The sequence below is a fragment of the Silene latifolia genome, chromosome 9 (genome assembly GCF_048544455.1).
Source record: "Silene latifolia isolate original U9 population chromosome 9, ASM4854445v1, whole genome shotgun sequence".
NCBI lineage: Eukaryota > Viridiplantae > Streptophyta > Magnoliopsida > Caryophyllales > Caryophyllaceae > Silene > Silene latifolia.
Window position 1 is genome coordinate 201,937,412 of NC_133534.1, and position 23,663 is coordinate 201,961,074.

Below are 23,663 nucleotides of genomic sequence, written 5' to 3' on the forward strand. Positions count from 1 at the left end.
CGCAAGGTACGTACGTCAATCCTTGACGTCCCGGGTTCGACGCCCTAGACGGGAGCGCTGAGGTATTTGCATGGTGGCCCTTTGGGGTCTGTTGAACGGGGTGCCGGCTTTCCATGCTGCCGCGTATTCCAAGGTTTGGGCCAACTGGACATCCCCTTATGATCTCTGGTGTAAAGACACTCGTCATAGTTCTGACTAGGCGGATCCAATAAGGGTTGAAAGGAAGGCCATTTCCCTTGCTTGCAAAAAAAAAAAAAAAAAAAAAAAATATACTAAACCGTAATAATTCAAAATAGAGTTGTAGAGTCTTGATCATCTGTGCAGATCTAAGAAAGTGAAGAGATCTGGAAAAGAAGGAATGTTGAGATTAAGAGCATTTCGACTAACCAATGAGAAGATAGTGAAGATACAGGTCCACCCTACTCATCCATGGCTTGTCACCTCCGACGCTTCTGATCATGTTTCCGTCTGGAATTGGGAACACCGTCAGGTCAATTCCTTCTTTCATTTTCCCCAATCTAATCAAATCTAATCTAATCGTATCTAATCAATTCAATCAATTATTTAGGTTATCTATGAGTTAAAAGCTGGTGGTGTTGATGAGAGGCGCCTCGTTGGTGCCAAATTGGAGAAGCTCGCCGAGGGCGAATCTGGTAACATTCCTTGCTGTTCAATCCTCATTTTCTGCTTTTTTAGATTTTTAGATTCTTCCTTGTATATTGATTCAATTATGGCATTCTGTGTCCCGAAACCGTTGCTGTTGCTTTTCAGAGTCGAGAGGGAAACCTACTGAAGCAATTCGGGGAGGCAGGTCAGGATTTTAGATATTTAATCTTGACAGGATTCCTAATTTACTAGCTTATAAGAGCTGACAAATGCAACTTATTTTTTGTGTTTTGTTTCACAAGTGTTAAGCAGGTGAGTTTCTATGATGACGATGTACGCTTTTGGCAACTTTGGCGTAATCGCGCTGCAGCAGCTGAGTCCCCATCTGCAGTTAGTCATGTCACTTCCGCTCTCAATTCTTTGGCTCCAGCTACCAAAGGAAGACATTTTCTAGTTATTTGTTGTGAGAATAAAGCTATTTTTTTGGATTTAGTCACAATGCGTGGTCGTGATGTACCCAAGCAAGAGCTTGATAACAAATCTCTTATGTGGTAATGCACTTGTTTTCTCTTTACTTGAGTCCGTCTGTTTCATGTACCCAAGCCAGAGGAATTATTTTTAAGTGCTCCTCTTAGCTTTCATAGTCATACCTGTTGCCTCTCGGTAAGATATAAATAATTATTGATTAATTTGATGTGCAACCTGGGATTGCAGTATGGAATTCTTGTCTAGATCCACTGCCGGCGAAGGTCCATTGGTTGCTTTTGGTGGATCAGATGGTGTAATAAGAGTTCTGTCAATGATAACATGGAAGGTTAGACAACAAAAGTTGGATAATTTTTCTTCACTTTTGATGTTCCTTTGGTTGATGAAGGTGCTTATGTATTGCTGCAGCTTGCTAGAAGGTATACGGGTGGCCACAAAGGAGCTATAAATTGTCTTATGACATTCATCGCTTCTTCAGGCGAGGTAGTACTCACTCTTCATTAACTAAAGTTCAAGTTCTGACATAATGTATGTTACTTGTTCTAATTTTTCTCGAGATCTTGATTAACCTGTGACTGGTGGTTAAAGTATTCGTATTCATGAATGAAGCGGGATTGAACTGGTACATTTCCCATTGAGATTTTAAATTGATTAAATTAACCATGCCCTAGGTTGACCTCTCTGCTTTTATTGCCACTTGCCAATAGTTCTTTTAAAACTAGACCTTTGTAAAACTTGGTTTTTCTGTTATTTGATTTTCTGTGTGGCAAGCCTAGAAAACATAAGATCATGGATAAACTAGGTATTTGAGAACTGCTTAAGCTTACTCCCACCATTTCTTTTTTGTTAGCCTTATTTTCTCTTGAGGTTGTCTTAGGATACCGCTGCATACAACAGAATTTTTGTTTCTGTCATATTGGTCTTCGGGAAAGTAGCAAATAAACCCCATACGTTTGACACTATGTGCATATTAGCCCCATATCTTTCAACAAGTGCAAATAAACCCCACTACTTTGTACTATGATGCATTTCAATCCAAATGTTAAATTTTTGTAATTTAAAAATATAAAAATGGAGCTAACATAATTAATGGATATTATATAACCATATATGGTATTACTAAATTGTTAAAACCCAATTTTACCCTTTTCTCACACCAGGCCTTTACCTGCCCCCCTCGAACCATCACACCACCATCTTCACCACCTACTTCCGACCACCACAAACCTCCTGAGTTTAATTCAAAATCATAATCAACCACCAAGAACTTTGCCTCTTTGCCTCCGACCACCCTTACCACAACCCCATTTCCATTGAAACCGACCCAACCACACGAACCACCATCCCTCACCCCCCGAAACCTATAGTCTCCCCAAAAATCCCCATCCCAATCATTGAAAACCTTCGTCGGAGCGGGCGGATTTGAGGCCGATGGGTGGCGTGTGCATAAGGTCGACGTAATGCGGGTTAGATGGTCTAGTGGTGTATGTCGGTGTAGTTAGTTGGTTGTGACTTGTGGTGTAATGGGCTGTGGAGGGTTGTCACAGGTGGTGGTGGTTGTGATTGTGGCATGTAGTGGGAGAATGCAGTAGAGTAAAACATATTGAGAAGAGATTGTTAAGGGTAGGTGGGTCTATAAACCAATATAAAGAAGAAAAATCAAATTAGAAAAAGAAAAAAAAAAGTTGTAAATTGAATATCAGTAAAACAAATAAAATGGCGGTAAGTTGCACCAAAAGCTAAAGTAGTGGGGTTAATTTGCACTTGTTGAAAGACTTGGGGCTAATATGCACATAGTGTCAAACGTATGGGGTTTATTTACTACTTCCCCGTTTTTTTATTTGGTTAAACAAACTCATAAAACTTGAGGTCAGAGGCCAAATTTGGCAGTTCACCATAGTATCAATATTGGTGAACTGTAGCCAACAAAAAAGAACATAGGCATGTGAACAGGCACGAGCTGTTTTGAACCAACTAGTAGTTGGAGGTAGACATGGAAACCGCATTGTCTGTGATTAGTTACAAAAATTATACCTACAAATAACAATTGAGAGCTACAAAGTTTGTGGATGATGGTAAATAGGAATTAAAATATGCCCGATGAGATGAGGTAGATCTATCTCGCCATATGGTTCATTTCCTGTTGGAAGCTACCTTGCTTGTACTGTAGAATTTTCTTTAATGCTTATATTGTTTAACTAGTTTAGACCCCGTGCAATCATATAGATTTTTTTTTTATTTTGAATAAATTACTTATACAATAGTGGTATATCTCATTAATTGTTCATATTTCCCGTCATTGTACTTTACATTGAGAAAAAAGTTTTATATAAATTTGATTTATATTTTAATTAAAAATATTATAGTTTAAATTTGGGTGTTGATTTACGTAGTACACAATTTACTCATTATAGTACACTTAGGACCATACTACCCCTCTCATTTCCCTCCCACATTCTACTGCACAAGAAAAAAAGGAAAAGCAAACAAACATGAAGTTCAAGAATTTCACGTATAACCCCACCACCCCATCTCTAAAAGGGTATGCAAAAGGAAAAGCAAACACACATGAAGTTCAAGAATTAATTTTAATGAAACCAGAATAATTTAATGAAATAAATCATAATTATTAGTTTCCTTATTTAGTGAATGCACATAATTGTAATTAGCTTCCTTATTTAAGAAGATGCTTTTTGGAGGGAAAAATTGTGAGAATACCTATTCTTTTAGTAGATAGGGGGATTTCTTCCCATTTTTGATGGGCCACAGAGAAGATATTCTTTAGGCTTTGGGGGATCCATTATGAAAATGACTTGTAAACCTTTGTGCACTTCCATTTTCACGAAGTAGCAAATGGTAAACAATATCTTTTGGGAATATCTATGTCCAACTGGGACAGCTTCGAGTGAGTCCCTTTTTATGGTTGGATTTCAAGAATGATGTTATTCTGCATGATTGTAGGGGTTGCTGGTTTCAGGGGGAAGTGATGGTTTACTAATAATGTGGAGTGCAGATCATGGTCACGATTCACGAGAGCTTGTACCTAAGCTCAGTTTGAAGGTATATGATCGGTTCTCTCCCTTGTGATGATATTCTAAATTGTATATATTTGTGAAAATTGTCATCAGAGGGAGAACCTGGAAAAATTATGATCTATGATTTTATCTGTTAACAGTTTAGATTTTCGCTCAACTTACTGTTGACTATTTGATCACTCGTAGGCACATGATGGTGGGGTTGTGGCTGTTGAATTATCTAGAGTATCTGGAGGTGCCCCACAGCTTATCACAATAGGTGCTGACAAGACACTGGCTATATGGGATACAATCTCCTTCCGGGTAGGTTGTAATTTCTGAGAAGTGGACCATGTTATGTTGTGAGATTTCTGGTAAAAGCTTGAGTTATTTAAGCTTGGCTCATTATCTATGGGCTATTTATCTGATTTATAACCTAGAAGCTAAAAGCCAGCAAAACTGTGTATACATTTCTAGCTGCTCGTTTGAGAAAATATTGAGCGGAAAGTTAATACCGCTGGTGACGAGTGTCAGTGTGATAAATTTCGGCTGTTGGTTTCACTTTCTTCTTCCCAGTTAGATGCGTTAAGTTTTTAACAAAAAAGGCCCAAGATGTCAAGCTTTCACATTTCACTTTCTACATGGTATTATGTCAAGGTTTGAGACTGTGATCTCGCAATGTGGTCCCAGTAATCTTCTAAATTTTGATAACTTAGTCCTGATGCGATGTCATTTTATCATCTTCTGATAATATTGCTTCTCTTCACAGGAGATGCGGCGGATAAAACCTGTTCCAAAGATGTCTTGCCATAGTGTGGCATCCTGGTGCCATCCCCGCGCTCCAAACCTTGATATTCTGACTTGTGTAAAGGACTCCCATATATGGTAAGCATCTGCAAGTCCTTGAGATCCACTCTTTCAATTCACCTGTAGTTTATTATGGCTGTGGCAATTGAAAATTATTGGATTTATGATCCTTTGTGGGGACCGTTGTATTCTGGCAGGGCGATTGAACATCCCACATACTCAGTGCTAACTAGGCCATTGTGTGAACTAACTTCACTTATCCCTCCACATGTTCTTTCTCCGAGCAAAAAGCTTCGGGTATGTGCTTAGATTTTATGTAAATTGTTTTTTTTTTCTATAATAATTCTATTCAAATTGTTTAATTTGGTATATAGGGTAGGCTCAATATGGTGCACCGTGCATGAAACCTGATAATATTGATCGGTTGGTCTTTTTGGGTTTGTGTTAGATAAAGTGACATTATTTTGGCCTGTGGTTCTGGTGAGAACTTAGTTCAAAAGCACGGTTCGTGCGCGCCTAGGTACCTTTGGCTTGCCTTGTACACAAGGCACACTATTATGTAATTTGTATGTTTTATTTTTTTTGCGCTTTTACTATACCTTACCATTTGCCCCATTATTTCTAGGTTTACTTTACACATTTACCTTGTTAAAATTTAAAAAGGGTGTTGGTGCGCGAAATTATATGTTGAAATATACAAGTATAGTTGGAAAAATAGTATGCATCATGCACATGAGATGTGTACCTTTGTACTGTAGCCCTTATTGCCTAGGTGCACCTCGTGCCTTTTAGAACTAAGGAGGACACCTGCTTTTAGGGAAAACTTCGAGTGTTATACCGTTAGGAGTTGAAGTTTCTAATCGTAAATTGGCGGACCTAATCTGCTTCCTAAATGCTGAGAGCACTTCCTTGCCAAAAATCAAAACCGAGTATTTGAGTAGTTAGAAGTTTAGAACTTGTCTTAATTTGCTCTTAAAGTTGTTCCTCAGAAGGTTTATTTTGCCATCTCTTATTGAAAATAATTTGGTCTTAGACCATCCACATTGAAGAGAAGGCCCTCTTCCTTTCTTTTATTTCTTGTAATTTTCTCAGTTGTACACATCACTTTCTCTTTCTTTTACCCCACTTCCCAATTTCTTCGTCCTCTTCCTCTCTTTTTCTCCACATCAAAGAGGATGCTCCCTTTTTTTCCCCCACCTTTTAAGTAGATTCCACTAGCATTTTTTTTTTCTCTTATATGGCACTTGGGCCAAGACAAGGAATCCTCCATAAATGGAGGATGTCTTCCTCTTCCTCTTCAAAGAGGATGCTAAGAGGATATTGCCACATTGAAGACGACATCCTCTTAGATGAGAGAGAGTGCTAAGAGGATGGTCACTTCTCTTTAATGTGAGTGCTCTTACACGTGGTGGTATAGTTCTGAGAGTGACACTTAGGCCTTGTTTGGATAGAGGAATTTAGGGAAGGGTGAAAAGAGAAAGAGAGAGGGCTGATATCACATGTTTGGTTGGTAATTAGGTTTCAGGGAAATTGGGGGGAGGGGCGTCAAATTTCCTTCTTGTAAGCCATATAAAATCTTTTCATCGTAAAAAGTATTTGAACGGAAAATGCCCCCGGCCTGTACCATTCCTTCCTGTACTCGTATCCAAACAAATGGTGATATATGTGCTTATTTATCCCATAGGGTGCTGACTTACTTTGGAACATTTTGTAAATGCATGTGATTTGGACGCTGGAGGCAGACATAAGGAATCTTGTCCGGCACTGTGCTTGTTATATGGTGGATTGGTAGTAGTCTGTTTCTCTAAGGGGTGGTTATTGTTATGTGATCCATAGTAGTTTTGGCAGGAAGGAAAAATAATTTGTAGTTAGAGCATCTAACTCATCCAAGATAATGTGATGATTGTAAGGAAGCTTCTCTGGTATTGTGCTTGTTGTATGGTTGTTGTCTGTTTCTGTAAGGGCTGGTTATTGTTATGTGATCGTGTATGGTAATCTGGCGGGAAGGAACAAAAATTTGAAACTCACCCAAGAAAATGTGTTGATTGCTTGGACACTGGAGGCAGAAATAAGGAAGCTTGTGTGGGGATTTTAATGGATGTATTGTTGTTGTCTGTCCCTGAAAGGGCTGTTTATTTTGATGTAATTGCACATTGTAGCCTGTCAGGAACTAAAAATAAGTTGAAAAGAGTATCTAACTCATCCAAGATATGTTGACCCTGCTTTTATTTTTTTGGTTATATTTTAAATTTATGTTTTTGGTACTACAGGTTTATTGTATGGTAGCCCATCCTTTACAACCCCATCTAGTTGCTACCGGAACAAATATTGGTGTGATTATTAGTGAGTTTGATTTTCGAGCTCTTCCACCTGTCGCTGCACTACCATCACCACCAGGAAGTCGAGAGCATTCTGCTGCGTATGTTGTTGAAAGAGAACTTAAATTGTTGTCTTTTCAGCTGTCAACAACAGCAAATCCATCTTTAGGTGGCAATGGTTTATTGGCAGAGTCAGCGAGGTTAAAGGTAGACTCAGAAGCATTGCTGATTAAACAGATTAAAAAGCATATCAGCACGCCTGTACCACATGATTCGTATTCGGTTCTTTCTCTGAGCAGTTCAGGAAAGTAAGTTACCTTGTATCCATTTTGTTTTCATCATTTTGAAAATCTGTTCATCTAATTTATCTTGTGGTAACCATTGATTAATAAACCTCTTACGCCCCTTCTTGTTTTAAGATTCTGTTCTGACTTGAAGGCTAAATATGTTCCACTCTACTACCTTTTCTCAGAGTTTACAAGGATTTAAACATAAAAGTTGTACATTAGTTCTTTAAATTGTTGTCTATTTTCTTTTGACAATTCTCAACTTAAATCTTCATTAATAATTACTTGGAACTTGGCCACAAGAGTGAAAGTATAATCCTTCCAGAAGTAGAATATAGTTGATTATTTTGTTTCTGAAAGAAGTCTTCATTTGTTCTATGGTTGGTCAAGAGATTATGTTTCTTAACATCCTACTTCGGTTAAACACAGGTACCTTGGTATTGTATGGCCGGATATTCCTTATTTCTCTGTATACAAGGTCAGCGATTGGTCGGTCGTTGATTCAGGGAGTGCACGACTCTTGGCATGGGATACCTGTCGTGATAGGTTTGCTATACTAGAATCTGCTGTGGCTCCACGCATTCCTATAATTCCGAAGGGGGCTTCATCTAGAAAAGCTAAGGAAGCTGCTGCTGCCGCCGCCGCCGCCGCTGCGGCAAGTGCAGCTTCTTCTGCCACTGTCCAAGTTCGTATTTTACTGGACGACGGGACTTCTAATATTTTGATGAGGTCAATTGGTGGAAGGAGTGAACCGGTATTGCTCTCCTTTAGATATCAGTTCTTTTAACTCAATGTTTGATTTTGTGGCTTTAATGAATCTCTTTAAATCAATCCTGCCCTCTCTATTTCAGTGTGGTTTATTTTAGTTTTGTGGGAGGTGAAAACTTTATTCTGCGGGATATATGTACTTCCGTTGGCTGATGGGCCGAGTAAATCTCTTGAGACTTCTATGATGAAATTTTGCTGCAGTGGATGACACCTGTCACCTACAGTGTATTCAGTGAATAGGCAGTTTAGACTTTGTGATGTCGTTAACTCTGGTTGCATGTTGCGATTTGTGGGGTGTTAGATGAGAGGTGACATAAGTCCCAACCCCTGTTCCTTAACTTTGCCACGAAAGGTAATGTGAACGTTTTGGAGTTGGAGTAATTCCTTCTTAATCTCGTTTCTTTGGATGTCACTTTGGTGTAAGAGTTAAGACGTATAAACTGTGGTAAAAGAAATTATGAGATTGTTCCTTGTAATTTATCTTCAATGACTTTACATTAAATTATGGTGATATCTTGACTACTTAATTTTGAGATGAGTTCTGGTTTTGAGGATAAAGTTATACTAGTACTTTATTCTGGCACTTTAGGAATGAATATACTCGCCACTGTGGCTTTAGTGTAATAGCTGGGTTTGCTGCTTGTGCTTTGTGCTCACTGAGATCCTCTCTTGATGGTATATGGAAATTAAAATCTTTAATCACTGTGAGGTATTAAACCATTTCTGGATATTGTGTGAGGGCTGAACTGTTCTTGTGGCCAGGTTATAGGTTTGCATGGAGGTGCATTGCTTGGTATTGCGTATCGGACTTCTCGCCGAGTTAGTGCTGTTGCAGCCACTGCAATCTCAACGATTCAGTCAATGCCTTTGTCTGGCTTCGGCTCTGGTGCTTCCTCCTTTAATGCGTTTGATGATGGTGTTACCACTAGTGCTTCTTCCACGCTGAATTATCAGCTCTATAGGCGAGTGATTATGTTTCATGCATTTTAGTTCTCTCATGTAATAGTCATCATTATTGATTTTGGATCTAATTTGTTTTGAAGTTGCCAAGCTATCTCTATTTGACGAGAACTACAAAGCCTTAATCTCAAAATAAAAATTTCGGGTTGGCTGACCAATCGCCATAAGAAACTATTGTTATAGGACACACCAATAGAAGACATGAAAGCATATAGTGTAAGAAAGATGAGGAAATGAGACAAATAATAAGATAGAAATAAAGAGAGACGAGACAAAAGAGTGATTAGAAGCAACAGCGGAAATGAGAAAGAAACAGTGAACAAAGGGCAAGTAAAAAGTGAGGTGAAACAAAGAGTAAGAATAGCAAGAAAAAAAAAGCAAGGAAAAAAGAGAAGAAACTAGGGTAAATAAAAGATAGGAAGCTTCATTGGCTCAGTTTGAACAGCTTTAAGAGTTTGAGTCTTGTTGGAATATAAAATCCACATGTGCGTGTCCCATATTGTTGGGAGAAGAGAGATTGTACCACTTTATAGACCAAGAGGGCTACACCTCCTATTGCCAATTGGTTTTAGGATGAAACTTCCCTTGTATTTGTACGTGGTTCGTCTCTCCTCCGTTCGGGTAAGGCCCAAGCCCATTTTCATGTTCAAACATTGTATTAGAGCCCAAGGTTTCATCCTGGGTTTCGAAGTTAAACTGGGCTCAAATTATGCCACCAGTGGAGAGGAGGCCTCATCTGAGGATTCGTTAATTCCCACTTCGGTGCGCTCCCATGGTTTCGAAGGGACCTCACATATGAGGGGCGTGTTGGAATATAAAACCCACATGTGAGTGTCCCACATTGTTGGGAGAAGAGAGATTGTACCACTTTATACACCAAGGGGGCTACTCCTATTACCAATTGGTTTTTGGTTTTAGGATGGAAACTCCGTTGTGTTTGTCAAGTGGTCCGTCTCTCCTCCGCTCGGGTAAGGCCTAGACCCATTTGCATGTTCTAACAAGTCTAATTGTTTGTAAGCTTTTTTTACTCTTAGAGTTTGAATAATGTAAATGTGTCTCGTACGTCAGACTAGCTTGCCTTGCACTTGCGAAACAATCTAGAGTTTATTTTTTCGTCGCTACTCTTTTTTTGCTCAGTTTTTTCTCCCTTCTATCTACTTTTTATTGTTTCATGGCTCCTTAATTGGCCATCAAGATTTTGTGTACGAAAAATTCTTAGATCCTCTAGGAGGACAATAAATGTGTCCTCTCTAACCAATAAGAACCTTTCATTTCTAATATTTTCTTTATATTTGCCTTTATATTATAAGGAAAATATTAGAAATGAAAGGTTCTTATTGGTTAGGGAGGACACATTTATTGTCCTCTTGGAGGACCCAAGCATTTTTCTTTTGTGTACTTGTGATTTTTTATCTAAATAGTAATCTGTATCTTTTTGTGTAAGATAGGTCACTGTATTGCCAACATGATGAAAAGATTCTTAATAACTAGAGCTGCACATCTCCGATTTGCTTATAGTTCCAGCCATATAATAATTGATACCAATATTGAGCTTCAAAAATAAATGTTTGGAAATGGAACTCAATATCAAAGTTGGATAAATTTGTGTACTAAATTAAATTCTGAATGTAATTGCCCACTCGGTTAAAGCGACTCCATAAAATAGTTGAAATTCACGCTCTCGTCTTTGAAAAGAGATCGACATGATTAAACCTCAGGGCCTAGTGGTGCAGCATATCGGTAACGGTAAAAGTACAGCTGATGGGAGCTTTTAAACATACAGATGAATATTTGATGGAAAAAACAAGACAATATAGAAAAAATAGAATTTTTCTTCTACTTTGGCTTTGGTTATTTTCCTTATATAAGCTTCATAGAGCTTAATACTTTTTAACGTCTTTGAGCTAATGTCATATCTCTACCAATATTTGTACTCCTACTGCAGGCATATTAGTAATCGGTCATTCCTTACGCTTTGGTTTCCTAAAGATCACATTGTTTACTATATGTTTCATGCTGTTACTTGTTACATACTTCATTGCTTAGTACTTATTTTAGAAGTCTTGTTTGCAGCTGGGAGACTTTCCAACCTGTGGGAAGTCTTCTGCCTCAGCCAGAGTGGACAGCGTGGGATCAAACAGCTGAGTATTGTGCTTTTGCCTATCAACAATATATTGTCATATCCTCTTTGCGCCCGCAATATCGGTATTTGGGAGATGTTGCAATTCCCTATGCAACTAGTGCAGTTTGGCATCACAGACAGCTATTTGTTGCTACTCCGACTACTATAGAGTAAGCTACATAGGCTAAACTTAATTTAATGATTGAATCTCTTGTGATTAGATCTCTATTATTTTCGGTTGTGGTTAGCCAACTGATTCATTTGAGTGTTTCAATTTAATTTTGATTTCGGCTGTGAATGCCTATTGTCTTGGTTAGCTAACTGATGTGCTGGCTGAGTATCCCTGTCAGAATCCGTATGGAGTTTCGAGCTCAGTGTCTCCTTAATTTTAATTTTGCTTATTAATATTACAATTAATTCAGGGTGGTTTTTGTGGATGCTGGGGTCGCTGCTATCGACTTAGAGACTAAGAGGATGAAAGAAGAACAGAAACTGAAAGATGCACAAGCTAGAGCCGTTGCTGAGCATGGTGAACTAGCATTGATTTCAGTAGATGGTCCAAAAACTGATATAAATGAAAGAGTTTTACTGAGACCACCAATGCTACAGGTATTGTGCTATCTTTAAGGTTTTGACTTGGCATGCTTCTTTCTGCAGCTCCTCTCAGCAGTTCCTCTTTTTGATCTTGGGGACTTGTGCATTTTAGGTTGTCCAAGCTTGATTTGACACTCTCGTTTTCTGTGTCATGGTCTCTTATAGGGATGATTTGTGTTAATGGTAAATTTCTGTGGCAATTAACACACTCGTGATTTTCTGATAAGTTGTTGAAAGTGAGATGATAGAAGTAGTGTTTGCAAAATGCTCATTAATTCCTCAGGCACAAATGATCCAGAATTTGTAATTTCCCAAGATGATGTCAACTTTTTCTATTAGGAGACTCAAATGACGTAGGCACATTACTCAGAAACGACTTTATTCCATGAAATTCCTTGATCATTTGTTACTAGCTCCAAATCAGTGGAGGTACTATTTGTTTGGTATTTAGATTTGACGCCTCTTCCCATTTTTTTAGCCGTTGGTAATGAAGACTGAAGAGTCGACTGTTATGTGTGAAAACAATCTAGTTTGCCAACAAAACAATTTTCATCTACGTTCCTGCATGTGTAAATATTATCTAGTCGTTGATCGATGATAATATCATTGCAGGTTGTAAGACTAGCTTCATTCCAGCATGCTCCTTCAGTGCCGCCGTACTTAACATTACCAAAACAATCAAAACTGGATGGGGATGAAGGAGTACATGAGGAAAGAAAAGCTCATGAGGTTGCCGTTGGTGGAGGTGGAGTAGCTGTTGCTGTGACTCGGTTTCCCACAGAGCAGAAACGACCTGTTGGGCCACTTGTGGTTGTGGGTGTTAAAGATGGAGTACTTTGGCTGATTGATAGGTAACTGCTTCTCTAAGTTGAATCTCTGAAGCATCTCTTTGTTGGGAATTCCCAAAGGTTTTCGTAAAGGTGTTAACAGATGCACTATATAGCTTTCTGAGGAACACATAGATTATTAAGAATTAATTTGTAACACTCGGGTATAATTTTGCGTAATTTATTTTTGCAGTACGATTTTTACTCATTTCAGTACTTTTTACATCAAATTTTCCATTTGTTACCCTTAACTAAATAAAATCAAACCTAATTCTCTCTACGCCTACCTATTATTGAAACCTTAATCTTCTTCAACCTCTTTAAAAACTCAATTATGAATGATTATTCATTTATTCAGTTAATTCTTTAATCCTATATTAATAATTAACTCTTTCTTATAATTTTGTTTTTTAATTAGGGTTTGTATTAATTAATTTAGGTATAATTAGTTTGGTATGGTGGTGATTTATGGCGTCATCGGTGTAGTTCGACGGTGGTCCGTCGATGACCTGAGAATGGTGGTTGGAGCCACGGTATGGTGGTGGGAGGATTAGGTGGTTGTGTGAGGGTTCGGATGTGTTGGTAACGTATTACATTAAAAAAACTAATCAATATAGCAAATTAGTACGTAGTACATACACACATCGCAAACACAATTTCCTCCGTGCTACTCAATGCAGTACATAGTAATCTACTTTTTAGTACTTTGTAATACTTAGTTGGCTGATGAATCTCTCAGTGAACATTGACGACAATTGCTGGAGTATTAAGTTTATGAAATTAGAAGGAAAGGAGGTTTGAGATTAGATGGAGAATTATAATTAGAGAGAAGTTAGGGAGGGAAATTGGGAAGAAAAAAAATAAAAGGGGTATAATTGTCAAAAGTGTACTATGATGAGTAAAATGTGTGCTGCGAAAATCAGCACCCTAATTTTATCATCTTGATGTTTTTATGTGTAAAGTTTTTTGGGAAAAAAAAGAACTTTAGGATATGTGAAATTTCTATTTTTAGGGTAAATGAAAACAAATCGATATAGATGTTGGTAACCAATCACTGCTGTGTTGTTCTTCATTTATGTTGTTGCTTCCGTCTCTAGCATATCCCTTGTATTACTTAGTTGCTTTACACTTGTACTGTTTTATACACTGAATTTTTCCGTAGGTATATGCGTTCCCATGCTTTATCTCTCAGTCATCCTGGTATACGTTGCCGTTGTCTTGCTGCCTATGGTGATGCTGTCAGTGCTGTAAAATGGTATTGTTGAACTGTTCTCATTCCTCTAAATAGCTACTGTATAGGTTCATGTACTGAATTCCCCTGCATTTTCAGGGCTACTCGACTTGGTAGAGAACATCATGATGACTTGGCACAATTTATGCTTGGGATGGGCTATGCTGCAGAAGCTCTTCATTTGCCTGGAATATCCAAGAGGTGAAAAGATCTTGGTCATGATGTTATTGGATTATTTACTTTGCTGATAGCCTGACACCACCAACTAGTCTTTATTTTAAGAAATTTTGGTACTTATTACTCCCTCCAATCCACACCAAACTTCCCATTTTCCTTTTTCTCTTTCATACTTCAAATTTATTTGTTCTGTTCGGATTTATTACATGTTTTTACCAACTTTCTTTTATATTAATACTTGGTTCACTTTTAAGGTATTCCGGACCCTTAAGTTTTATTTCGGTTTTCTAAACCGTTTTAATCTTTATTCTCGATTTAAATTCTAAGTTTTTATAAAAGAAATCCGGACTTCGATTTTAAAACCTATAAGTTTACCTTGACTTTTGTATTATGTTTCACCCCCCTTGTGTTTTTATTGGGTGTGGGAATGCGTTATTTTCTAGACGCTATTGTTGGATAAGTTAAGTTATCTTTTGGGAAGGCAATCAAGATCATTGAGGTGGGAATGCGTTGTTTTCTAGACTTTTCAATGATTCAGAAGAACCTTCTTTTTGAAGCTATTGTTTTCGTTTCCTGCAAACAATTGGCGGGCTTGCCTAATTTGGTATTTAAAAGATTTGATTATCCCGTCTTAGAAAGGGATTAAGTGAAGTGATATGCTCTTAATGAATTTGGCAGAAAGGGTATGCCATTAGGGGGATACTTTAGAATATGAGGGGATAATTTAATTCCTTCGAAAAATATTACAGTATTGTTTTTGTTTGTCCTGCTTTTAAGTAAATAGTGGTTTTCTTTTTCTTTTTTTAATCAAATTAAACAAGTGCCTTATAAGATAGTAGTTTCAATAGATAAATTAAATATCCCTACTGCCAATTTGCCATTGATTGTATTGTTGAAGCCAACCCCCTTGCCCTCCTAGAATAGTGTCATTATACAGTTTGCAGTCATCATCAAAAATTTTAATGTCCATATGCAGTCAATTTGCCATCTTTCCAACTTGTGTCTCTTATGATTTACATATTCTAGCAGTATCATGAGGGGAGACTTGTACGCACTGGTTTACATAACATTATAATTGATAATTTGAAACAGATGAAGTTGTTTCTTTTCCAGTTTTAAATTTTACTATGTATTCCTTCATTTATTTAAATAGGTAATCTGTAACGGATGTAATTGATTTGGGAACTTGTTATTACAGCAGTTTAATGCTTGAAGGTGTATCTCTTTATAATATAATAGTTTTTTTGAATATAGGTTGGAGTTTGATCTAGCCATGCAAGGGAATGATTTGAGGAGAGCTCTCCAATGCCTCTTGACAATGAGCAATAGTAGGGAGATAGGGCAAGAAACAGTAGGGTTGGATTTAACAAATTTATTAAATGTAGCTGCGAAGAAAGAAAACATTGTTGATGCTGTTCAAGGTATAGCGAAGTTTGCAAAGGAATTTTTGGATCTTATTGATGCAGCAGATGCAACCGCACAGTCTGAGATTGCCAGAGAGGCTCTTAAACGGCTAGCAGCTGCCGGCTCCGTTAAGGGAGCTTTGCAGAGTCAAGAACTAAGAGGCCTGGCTTTGCGGCTTGCTAATCATGGGGAGTTAACACGCTTGAGTGTATGTTTCTCTAAAGCTTTACTGACACATGATCTAAGTATTTACATAAGGGTATGTTTGGTGTTCGGATATAATGGTGGGGAGGCAGGAAGGGTGTGGAAAAGAGTGGGAGGTTAGAAAGATGGGAGGTTAGAAAGAATGGAGCATTGTATTTTCCTTCCAAATCTTGCTTATGCTTGAAGGGGTTTAATTTGGCTTGTTGGGAAAAAAATCGCTTTAATTTTTCCTCCAACCGAACTTGCTCTATCCAAAAAATGGTTTGACTATATGTAATACGCCTTTGCACGAATATGTAATAAGTGTACATATTGTTCACTTCTTAGAATATATGTCATTGACACAGATTTTTAAACAAATACCGAAATATGTCTTAATACGGATAGAATATACGGGTGAATAAGTTTGTGGTTCACTGGGGTTTTCAGCGAATCTGATCCAGACATGTGCTTCCCTCCCTTTCTATTTATATCCCTCCATCAAAACTAAGGGTAAGATTAGTTTCTCAGGCCAATTATGATGGAATTTGCACAGCTTCTACAGAGAAGATGCTACAGAGAGACCCTTCTGCAGGACATGCATGGAGAGGTTTCTTTAGTCTAGGCTAGGAAATGCCTTTTGGAATCTTGTCGTATATTGAAATAAAAAAATGACTAATCATCAGTGTACATCAGTGTCTATATTTCTGGTCTTTAATTTTACAGTTTCATATATATTCTCCTACTGAAAACCACTGTTATTTCGGTATCCTGATCTCAGAAATTTCTTTTGAGGTAATTTCATCTTAGGGTGCTGGGCGGTGTTAGAGTTTAGTCCTGTTTGGCTCATACGTGTCTTTTTTTTGCGATTCATGAGATTTACTGTTCGTTGGCCTGTAAGATGTATTGGAATAAGCTCTTAAAATCCCTTGTGCATCTTTTCTCATCTTGTAGCAAATGGTTGTCTTATTTTCAGTTAAGTGTCCCATGGAAGCAGTTGCTAAAATGGTAAAGTCGGCTGTACCCCATACACTGCCAGAGTGCTAGGAGCCTAAAGCCTCTTTAAAGGCGCATTAGGATAATGGTCATGATATTCTACCATTTTCAACTTTGCGTCATTGTTTCCTTTTGTGATGTTGGAAGGAAAGAGGGGAGGGTGTTAACCTTAAATTCTGTTGCCAAATTAGCTTGAGTGCACGAGTCAGATTCGAATCTATTACAGCCTATAAGAATTATATAGTGTCGAGATTGTCTACTTTTGGGACGGGGTTGTTACTTTTTCTGTCATCTGTTGCTTTTGTTTTATTGTTACTGTATTTCTTGGTCTTCCTCATTAATCTAAATTTGGTGTTAATTCAATGCAGACACTGGTGAATAACTTAATCTCACTTGGTTTGGGACGTGAAGCAGCCTTTGCAGCTGCCCTTTTGGGTGACAATGCTGTCATGGAGAAAGCATGGCAAGAAACTGGAATGCTTGCAGAAGCTGTACTTCATTCTCATGTATGTTCACTTCAATTTACAGGCAGTCAGTACTTTCTCACTGTTGTCACATATTTTCTGATCACTTCATCAATGGTATCAGGCTCATGGACGGCCAACTTTGAAAAACTTGGTTGAGTCTTGGAATAAAATGCTCCAAAGCGAGATTGAGCATACTAGACAGACAAAGACAGATGCAACGGCCGCATTCCTGGCGTCTCTGGAGGACCCCAAGCTACCAAGTTTAGGCGACACTGTTAAAAAGCCGCCTATTGAAATTCTCCCTCCTGGTATGAGCACTCTATCTCTATCTATTTCTGCTCCAAAAAAGCCGACTCCTGCAACATCGGGTTCCCAACAAGAGCCTGGGAAGCCTTTGTTATTGGGAGCACCTCCTCCAGTAGCTGCAATTGGTGGGACACCGCCTGCAAACAATGAAGCACCGCCAGCAGATGGTGGAACACCACCAACAGATGGTGGAGCACCACCGGTGGATGGTGAAGCCCCACCGGCTAATGCTGAGGTGCCACCAGCAAATGGTGAAGCACCACCAACAGATTCTAGCGACAAGAGTGTTACACCCCCTGTGGTCTCGAACCAAGCAGTACATACCACGGACTCGAGCAAGCCTGAAGGAACACTTTCAGAAGAATCTATGGCAGAAAGAACTCCAGTACCAGCTGATTCAAGCTCACCAGATGTTCCTGTAACAAGCGAGTTAAGTCAAGGAGTTGATGTGCCTGCAGCTGCCACAAGTCAACCTGAAGCTTCATATACAGCTGATTCAAGTCAGTTTGCGTCAGGTGCATTGACTTCAGATTTACTTCTAATTGATGATGGTGGACCAGAGGTCGCTAAGCCAATCACATCAACATCTTCACTAGGAGGTCTAGAACAACTTTTCTAGAATGTTTTGGGTATGTATAACTTGTGAATGTAATACGAATGAGTTGGTAGATTTTGTATAATTAGCAATTTACCCTACCTAATATATAGTCTTCGTCTTGGGGTACTACATTATTGAGCCATTGTTTTTGTATGTATCATCATTGATTCCCTCAATTTCTATCTGGTGGTCTCGTTGTGGATTTACTATGGACCTATTATTTGAGTAATTTCTGGTGTACTTTTATTTTTTGGGGATAATTATGGTTTCTTGCTAGCAAAGCCTAAATAAACCAAACTCCAGTGACCGAGACCACTAAGAATAAGAATAGTCAGCGTAAAAAATTGTAAGTAGAAAGTACATAACAAGGACAAAATGCCAACATGACTTTGGATTCAACTGGTCTCCCTTGTGATGGGTTACCATTTGTGGTGGATATTTTGTGAGTTAAAATGGTAACAAAATGGGTTAGTGGAGAAAGGGGACCACATAAATAGTGTTGTAGAGAGAGAAAAAGTGGGTACTTTGTGAGGTAAAATGGTATCCGTCACTCAAGAGTGACGGATATGTGCCGTCACAATCAAGAATTTGTGCTTTGGATTACCCTTGTGATTCTTATGAACAAGATTTATTGTCTAGTAAATAACTAGTTCATGACCCCCTTGAAGTAAATCACGCAAAATAAATCCGAGCTCGAAAAAACTTTTGAAAATATCTGAATTGATTACCGATTAAAATATCTGAATTGATTACCGATTGAATGTCCGAGTAACCTGAATAGTACTCGTAACCTAATTCAGTCCGAATTGAATAGAAACTAAACCAAACTCAATATAATCGAAAGATGGTCGGAACTTGAATACACCTGAATCAATAATAACTTTAATTGATTGACTTAATAAAATGTTTATTTTCTTATAAAATCACCCACTTTATATGTTGTAATTAATTATTTATTTATTAATTATATTTTAAATTGTTACATTCGAACTGAAAAATATAAGGAATATTAAGCTAATTTCTTGACTTCGACATCAAGATGATTTGAAATTCACCAGAACTGATATTGATCTGAACAGATCTATATCTAACTCCAATTAACATAATCGCTAACTGAAATGAAGCCGATGAAATCGAACGAAACTGAAACTTAGATCAATCCGAAGAAAATTGAATTGATTTAACTTGATCGAAATCAAACTGATTGACCCGTTCCTTTGTCTATTTAAGAGCAATTTTGGGGATGTTTTGCTTGATATTTTGCCTTCTAGATTTTAAATCTGTTATCCTGATAAAAAAGATAGGTAACATGGTATGAGTGGATTGCAAGGTAGAGCATGTAACACCCCTGATTTTTGGCTAAAATAAAAACTAATAATTATATATAAAACTCGTCAAAAAAATTCACGCTTATAAAATTTATAAGCAATATATCGTAAAAAAAAGTTGAGACGATAAAATTAAAAGACGTATATCACTAAACAAATCATCTTACATATTGGAGTACAAGTACACCAATGGGATTAGGGTGACACTGCCATCCCTAGTCATGTATATTTAGACGTGTCAAGACTCGACCCAACCAGTAAACCCGACGCGACCCGTTATTCACAGTCAAAGACCTATAAATCTTGACTCGTGAGTCGCGGCCCGCCTGACCCGAATCAGAAATGACTCATTTTTTTAGGGTCAAAACCTAATCCAACCTGTTAGACTAAAGGTAAATCAAGAATATTATTAATAATTATATATTAATTTTGAAATAAAATATAAAAAATGAGGACTTTGACAGGGGGATCTTCTCTTCCCATGTCTTTTTATCATCTGTATGGAAATGTTATCTAGACTATTAAGAGGGCTTTCTAGGCATGAGGGCTTCTCCTACCATCCTAAATGTTAACTCACCTGATTGCTGATGATCTCCTAGTTTTTACTAAAGGAGATTTACTCTCAGTAAAAGATGTTGCAACTTGTCTTACTCTTTTTGATGAGCTGTCTGGACTCCAAGCAAACCCTGCCAAAACCAACCTGTACTTTAGTGGAGTTAGTGACGTGGTCAAGAGACTCATTCTAAATGACACGCCAGGGAGAGTTCTCATTTAGATATTTGGGGCTCCTTCTATTCAATGCTCGAATTGCTAATGATATATATCAACCATTACTGGACAAGATAAGAGCAAAAATTATCCCCTGAGTTATGCAGGTAAATCACTCCTTATTAACTCCGTGATACTCCCTCCACAAACCTATTTTCACCCCATTTGCTTTATTGCGGTCTCCAATACGACACTTTGACCGTGTTTTTCGAAGTTTATATGTTAATTTTTTTTCTTGAATTTTTTTTTCGTGAAAGATGTCATGAAAAAAAGTGTAAATATTTTTGTTTTATAGTCTAATAATATTTATTGTCCAACTTATTTACGGTCAAAGTTCGGAAACTTTGACCACCCAAAAGCAAATGGGGTGAAAATAGGTTTGTGGAGGGAGTATTTGTTATGAATAACTTCTGTGGGGAAAGTGTTCTCTTGCCAAAGGGTATAGTAAAGAAGATAAACAAGATTTGCAATGATTTCTTGTGGGGGCATTGAGGATAGTCAAAGGAGGCACGTTTTCATGAGCTGGAAAGTTATATGGCAACAAAATTGCGAAGGGGCGTAGGTATAAAGCAATTCATGGACTATAAAACCAGTGTATATGTTGTACGGTGTAGAATCTGAGCTATGTGTCAAAATATCCGAGCTTTATATTAAAGAATATGAGCTTTATTAGAAAGTATTGAGTTCATTCATTTACACATTAAAAACATGAAATTTAAATTAGCTAAGAAAGAATACACGTAAGCTCGGATTCTTATACTTGGTTGTACCATGCTTATGGTACAACTGGATGTATAATCCTATTTGTGGGTATAAAGAAGATCTTGAGTTGGAATAGTGCCTGATACGGCTATCGCAACCCTATCAAAAATAAATCAACCAGCTCAACTAATATAGTAGAAGTAAGTCGGATATCGTACTCCACAGGGAGGCTATTATATCTACTTGTTATCTAGTCCGTCACGGTAACATATTGAGGTGTTTGAATTTGTTTTCTAAACTACTAAATGAGGTTAAGGCAGAGAGAAAAAGAGCAACAAAAATCGTAAAATGAAATAAGATGTGATCAAATAAAGAGAAGAATGCCAGGATGTCGGTTCACCATGGTATCACACAATTCTGCTAATGCTGAGGTCAGTCGGTCTGATGTGAGAAGGGTAGAGGAAAGGTCATCTCGGTCCGCTATCCGCCCTAGAAAACTACTAACTTAGCTCTCGCCCTCATTAATGTAGTCTATTGTTCATAACAAGTCTGTTCATACCAATCTCTCGATCTAAGTCTGAATTTAACCGGACTAACTAGTTTAGAAGTGTGCACTCAACTAAACGATTATAATTAAATTGCTATGAGTCAGTTCTCACAATCAAAACCGTCTAAACTAATTATAACATCATTGTTTTACTACCATGGCTCCCCTAATCCTAGCACAAAAGGATTTAGCTACTCATGGCGATGAATAAAACAATAACAACGATTAAAGTAATAGAAGACAAAATATAACGATAAACAAGGTGAAATAACATAAACCTAATAACAATACTAATTAGAACAGAAATTAAGCGCAAGGATTGAATGAATGCAAAAGAAAGACTTAATTAAATAAAAAGAGTAAAGAGAGATTACTAGGTTTGAGATCCGGAATTTGAGAACGAAGTAACGTCGAAAGAGAGAAATTGTCTACTGAGTAATTAGGAGTAAAGTATCAGATTAAGAAGTGTGTTTAAACCTAATGATGTCTTCTCTTTATATAGAGAAGATATTTTATTAACCTAAAGGTAATTAACAAAATAAATAAGTTCTCGCGAATAATAGCAAAGTGCTCGATCGAGTACTTTGAGACTCCTCGATCGAACACTATTCCAGCAGATCCCCTCGATCGAAGAAATAATGTACTCGATCGAGGACCTTCAAATTAGCACCTCTCGATCGAGAACAGCTGGGTCTCGATCGAGCATTGTTCACCACCCATATTCACTCGATCTAACGGAAAAGGCTTCGATCGAGTACTTAGCCACTGAACCAGCTTCCTTTCTTCGTTGGTTAGCTTCTGAGACTACTTCACGCTTCCTGAGGCATATTAATTCCGCTCCAATTCTTCCATCTCCATAAATGCATGCTAAGGGAACTGGAAAAGGCATGCCTGCCAATAAGACAAAGAAAACTAAAGTATATGATTCGGGGGACATTTGTAGCATAACACTATGTAAATTACATAGAAATACGTGCAATAAAGGCTCTAAAAGACTATATGAAATGCACGTATCAAACCTCTCCAAACCAAACATTTGCTTGTCCCAAGCAAATTATATGCAAAACTAACTAATGGAATGGAAAAGAAAACTCAGAGCTAGCTCCAAGTTGTCCACTTAAACCGATTTAATGCAAACAAAACTGACACTTATAGCCAAACTAGTCAAGTGCAAGCGAGTTGTATGATGTTTATAATAAAGCTGAACTGTCGACCTTGCAAGACCTTTAAAAATGGACTCTCACGGGTCACTCTTCTCTCATGAAGCAAAGGGTAAGCATATGAATGTAAGAAGAGAAGAAAATAGTCGCTCACCTAAACTACGACCCACATAAACATGCATGCAGTTAAAATGATAGACAATTCTAACTACCATACATACATTCCAACCAAATAAAGTCCGTCACAGCGAGGGCTTACAAAAGTTATGGGAAAGTGAAGCGATGGGAAAAGAAAAGGCAAAACATTTTGGATATGTGAGGTAATAGTCAAGCTAGCTACCTAACAAAACCGAGTGAACCAAATTCGATTCTTAATCCAATAAAATTAAGCACAAGTGCCCCTTATTTCGGCACATACTCACTAAACCGTATAAAACATACTCCTCATAAAATATAAATAAAGCATAGGAGTGAAAACCTCCGTTCAATCAAACTTTTTTTTTTTTTTTTTTCATTTTTTTTTCATTTTTTTTTCTCTTTTTCCTTTTTATCACGGTTCTTCTGTTTCTTCTTCTTCTTTTTTATTCATTTCTTCACGTTTTTTTCATTTTTTTTTTCATTTTCAATTTTTTCATATATATCATCCGCCTTCCTCCATAAATTGCCAACTCCAAGTAATGCAATGCAAACCAAATCCGGATCAATAGACAAAATACCGCAAAGACATATACTAAACTAGCTTGACAAGGCAGGCTAAATTTGGGTGTAGCTAATGGTCAAAAGGCAAATTTGGCTAAATGTGGAGTTAAATGGGTAAAAATGAGAGAAAAAGGAATCTAAGCACCTCCCTGCATGTGACACCAACCACTAACCCGAATGTATGTAGGCAAAAAGTAATTGAATTTCATATACGTGCAAATTAATGAAACATGCTATGCAAGGAGTATACTACTCACAATCCTACATGAACTGGTCATAAACGACACCATTTTTAAGGCTCTAATATC

The 23,663-nt window shown here is 37.6% G+C and overlaps 1 protein-coding gene across 1 annotated transcript; it reads left to right on the plus strand.

Annotated features, from left to right (window-relative positions):
* Positions 1–271: 271 nt before the first annotated feature.
* Positions 272–18,391, plus strand: LOC141600355 (uncharacterized). Its single transcript, XM_074420578.1, has 21 exons — positions 272–490; positions 569–653; positions 772–811; positions 909–1,157; positions 1,321–1,420; positions 1,501–1,575; positions 4,054–4,152; positions 4,314–4,430; positions 4,876–4,991; positions 5,111–5,210; positions 7,184–7,539; positions 7,948–8,272; positions 9,049–9,248; positions 11,320–11,538; positions 11,791–11,977; positions 12,575–12,813; positions 13,952–14,044; positions 14,120–14,221; positions 15,452–15,809; positions 17,149–17,286; positions 17,369–18,391. Exons 1-21 carry the CDS (start codon positions 359–361, stop codon positions 18,170–18,172), a joined length of 4,134 nt encoding a protein of 1,377 aa, XP_074276679.1. The 5' UTR covers positions 272–358; the 3' UTR covers positions 18,173–18,391.
* The last annotated feature ends 5,272 nt before the right edge of the window (positions 18,392–23,663 follow it).